Raw genomic sequence first — 3,891 nt, 5'->3', positions numbered from 1 at the left:
CACTATAATCGAAAATTAGTGTATCCACCATGTTTTAAAAATATGCATAAACAAATAAAATACAACTAATTTTCATTTTCAATTTTTTTATTTATTAATTTCAGGTTTCAGGTATCAAAATTAATGATGTGACCTATCTAAATATATGAGGAACTTCTGCTACACCAGTGGCTATAAAATTAGACTGCAGTAAGAAATACCCTTGTAATGGAATAAGACTACAAAATGTCAATTTAAAGTATCTAAAGAAAGCTGCCCAATCATCTTGTAGTAATGTAATTGGGAAAGAATTAGGGTCAGTTGAACCCAACAATTGTATATAGCTGAATAGCTTAAAAGAATTTTGTACATAATTTAACGTCATTGTACCTTATTCTTTTTAATAAATTACTTTATTTATTGATTACTGAATGATATGCTACACATAATGTTTATTGTCTTTGAAATCTAATGTCCAATATACCTTGAAAGGAAGATTAGNAAGCGATCCTATGCTAAGAGTACTCGCAACGAAAAGTGGTTTATCCGTGGACTTGCAATTACTTGAAAATCAACTTCCATTCTCCGTGATTGAGGATATATATAAGTTAAGTATTCTTAGCCCCACCTTCATGGATCTTGCTTATGGTTTCTTCAGCAGTACTGATACCTCGTTCTGCAGCTTACCTGATCCGACAGTAAAAATTAAACATTTCACTGATTTCAGAAGAAGTGTTATGCTAAAAGGGTTCAAGAAATGCTGCCTGAAGCGAACTGGAAAAATTGTAGATTTACCTTCTGCAGCGAAGCTGCGTAGGTCAGGAGTGAAGTTTAAACGTAGTGAAGAAAAATTTTTACTTAACATAAGATTTGAAAATCGACTTTTCCCATGGTTGAATTGTGGAGGGGCTGAACTGAAAATACCAAATCTGGTACTATACGAGAACACAGAAAAGTTACTTCTGAACGTGATGGCTTTGGAGCAATGTGTCTATCCAGATGATGCACTGGTTTCATCTTACATTGATCTAATTAATAGTCTTATTAATACTAGAAAAGATGTGGATTTACTTGTTGATGAGGAAATAATAAGCAGTTTTCTGGGAGACTTTGCTTCAGTAGCAAATATGTTTAACAGACTTTCCTTAGAAATTCGTAAGAGAGATTCTAGTTACTATGGCATTTGCGAGGATCTGAAAAAGCACTATAAGAATCGTTGCAACCATACCATGGAAGCCTTTATACGTTGGTTCTTTGATCCCTTGAAAGCCTTTGGCCCTTATAGCGCTGGTGCTTAGTTTTATACAAACCATATCATCCAGCAGATAAGCTTACCAGCGGATCTGCTCGTTGTACGCCTTGTTGATTGTGATAGTTGCATTTGATCAGCTTGTCATTCTGATAATAATGGGTTCAACCATTTTGCGCGCAATGTTCTTAATTTCTTCTTAAAACAAATATATTTTTTTTTAATTATATCCTTTTATGAGAAAACAATAATTAGATTTAATTGCTTTTTTCCCATCTTTTGATTATGACATTAATGCTGAAGTAGATAATTTGTAGATGAATTTTGTTTAAGCAATTCTTGTTATTATAACTTTTGCAAGGATCTGAAAGTGTGCTATAACAATCCTTGAAACGAAACTAAGGCAAATTTGAAGAGTGTTTATTTCAGCAATATCTGCAGAGGAAACAATAATTTTGTTTCGGCAATTAATTTTACTCATGTTGCTCACTGCGATACAAATCATACGATTCTGTCATGCAATTAGTCTTTACTTTAATAATTGTATTAGACCCACCATCTAGTGTAAATAAGTTAAATTGAAACCTTCTTACTGATTTGTCATTCTGCATTTTTAATTAAATAATTTATTTTTGTAAGGTTGTTTTAGGGATAACATTATTTATAGATTGCTTTTAATATTTTCCCTATGAATAATACTTTGGGCAGAGACGGATCATACTTAAAATCACACATAGTACCCGTACTATGTGTATGGTACCCGTACTATGCTTTAAGTTAGTACACTGGTTAGTAGAATCCGTTAGTACCCATAGCATTACTCTTTCCGTATACATAAAGTATGATTCATACTGTATGAAGAGGAATACGGATTCTTGAAGTTCATTCTTATTCCTTGGTTAGTTGAACAACCAAAAAAAGGAATTAGCATTACTTTCATTTGAGGATTTATCCAAACCAACGTATAAGGAATCCTAATTTCTTTCCTTGCGTGCTTGACTAAAATTGTAGTCTTCGTTTAACCTTTGGAATAATATGTGGACAAAAGAGGAAGCAGAAGAGAGAAAACGCATTATCAAAGAGAGGTCAAGGAGAGAGAAATACCACAAATGATAAGAAATCTCTGTGAGCTGTGATATCCGAGAGGAGGAAGTTTGACCATTACAAACACCAGATCCACAGAGTATAAAAGGCGAAGGACAGGGGAACCTACCTAGCAAATGATCCTCCAATTCATGTGATCCAACCATGAAGAGTACTTGAGAGCTCCAAAATCTGTAGTTATTTCATGTTAACTTGGGACTTATGACCTGTAAACTTGAAGCAACAACTGAGATGGTTCGATTTGCAGAGTCACGCATCATTTCTCCTGCGCTGTTAGGCGATGGAAATGACGAGGAATCTTTAGCCATAGACATCAGTCAGTGGCTCTGATACCATGTGAGAAAAGTCAAGAAAGAGCGAAAATGAAAGAGAGAAACTGCTTCTCTTCTATATTGATTTCTTAACAAACTTTACAATAATCTGAGTTTATATACTAGCTCAAAGACATGAGCTGAACTCAGTCAACTGATATAACAGATTCAACTCAATTTTAGTTTCAGAACTACGTCGTTTATACAAGAACAGTTTGCTCCTCCCATCTTTCATTTCTAATAGTTTAACCCATTAACTTGCATGGTCAACATTTCCCCTCAAAGTGGACTACTGTGCACCTCCTGGAACCTTGTTCCTTAATCTTAACATGGTCAACATGTAAGTGGCTTTTGGTAATTGTGATGAAAAAAATTGAATGAAATAATGAATGCCTCCTCTTGCTAATTATTATGAACTAAAGAAATGACCAAATTTGTTGTTTTGGCTTGTTGCCGTTGGTGTTTTTGGGCTTGGGTCCATGGCATGGCTTGCTGGTTTGGTTTTGCTCTATCCTGTGAGTGGTGTGCTGTTGGTTGTGTTGCTTCTTGGATGGCCTGGTGCTGGTTTGTTTTGTGGGGGTTTAGGTGTTTTGATTTTGGTTTACACATTGGTAAGTCTATGGAGAAAAGGGATTATGATTAATCTATGGAGAAAAGGGATCTGTTGTTTTTTCTTTGAATTGATTCTGACATTTGACTGAAAATAAGACGATGAGAATGACGGTTAATATACCAAATACTCACATTTCTCTTTCAATTTGCTTTAACTTTAATATGTTAAAAAAAAAATTAAATGAAAAAGGAGAATGAAAACAAATTGAACTAAAACTCTCTGGCTTTCCCTCTCAAACCAAACAAGTATCCAAAATAACCCTACGAAGAAAATGCGTTGACTGAAATAAAGCTTAGGCTTTGGATTGGTTACTTTTTTTGGGTGTGTTCATCTTTTAAAATGGTTGTAATATTAATGATCACCAATTCAAATGGTTTTGCATTACATAAATGAAGAAAGACTTGTTATAACTAATTGTAAAAGTACATAAAATAAATTAACTTTGAAGTGAGGGGCAGGGCGCCCACCAATTAACCAACGAAGTTTCTTTTTTGTTATTATTTCAATGATTGGAAAGTGGAAGAAGCATTTAATTTAATCTTTGATTTGTTATTCGAGATATTAATGATTGGAAAGGACTTTTTTCCCCTTGCCATTTTCCATGTCAAAACTAAACTTCGGGCTTGTTTTGTGGG

At 34.2% G+C, this 3,891-nt stretch overlaps 1 protein-coding gene across 1 annotated transcript; it reads left to right on the top strand.

The window, feature by feature from the left end:
- The first annotated feature begins 611 nt into the window (after positions 1–611).
- LOC116129142 lies at positions 612–1,277 on the top strand. The gene has a single exon (XM_031414898.1). The coding sequence runs from the start codon at positions 612–614 to the stop codon at positions 1,275–1,277; it is 666 nt and encodes a 221-aa protein (XP_031270758.1).
- Positions 1,278–3,891: the final 2,614 nt, after the last annotated feature.

Source organism: Pistacia vera, unplaced genomic scaffold (assembly GCF_008641045.1).
Source record: "Pistacia vera cultivar Batoury unplaced genomic scaffold, PisVer_v2 Contig208, whole genome shotgun sequence".
Taxonomy (NCBI): domain Eukaryota; kingdom Viridiplantae; phylum Streptophyta; class Magnoliopsida; order Sapindales; family Anacardiaceae; genus Pistacia; species Pistacia vera.
The sequence above is the reverse complement of the archived record's forward strand: the minus strand, read 5'-3'. Positions and strand labels throughout refer to the sequence as shown.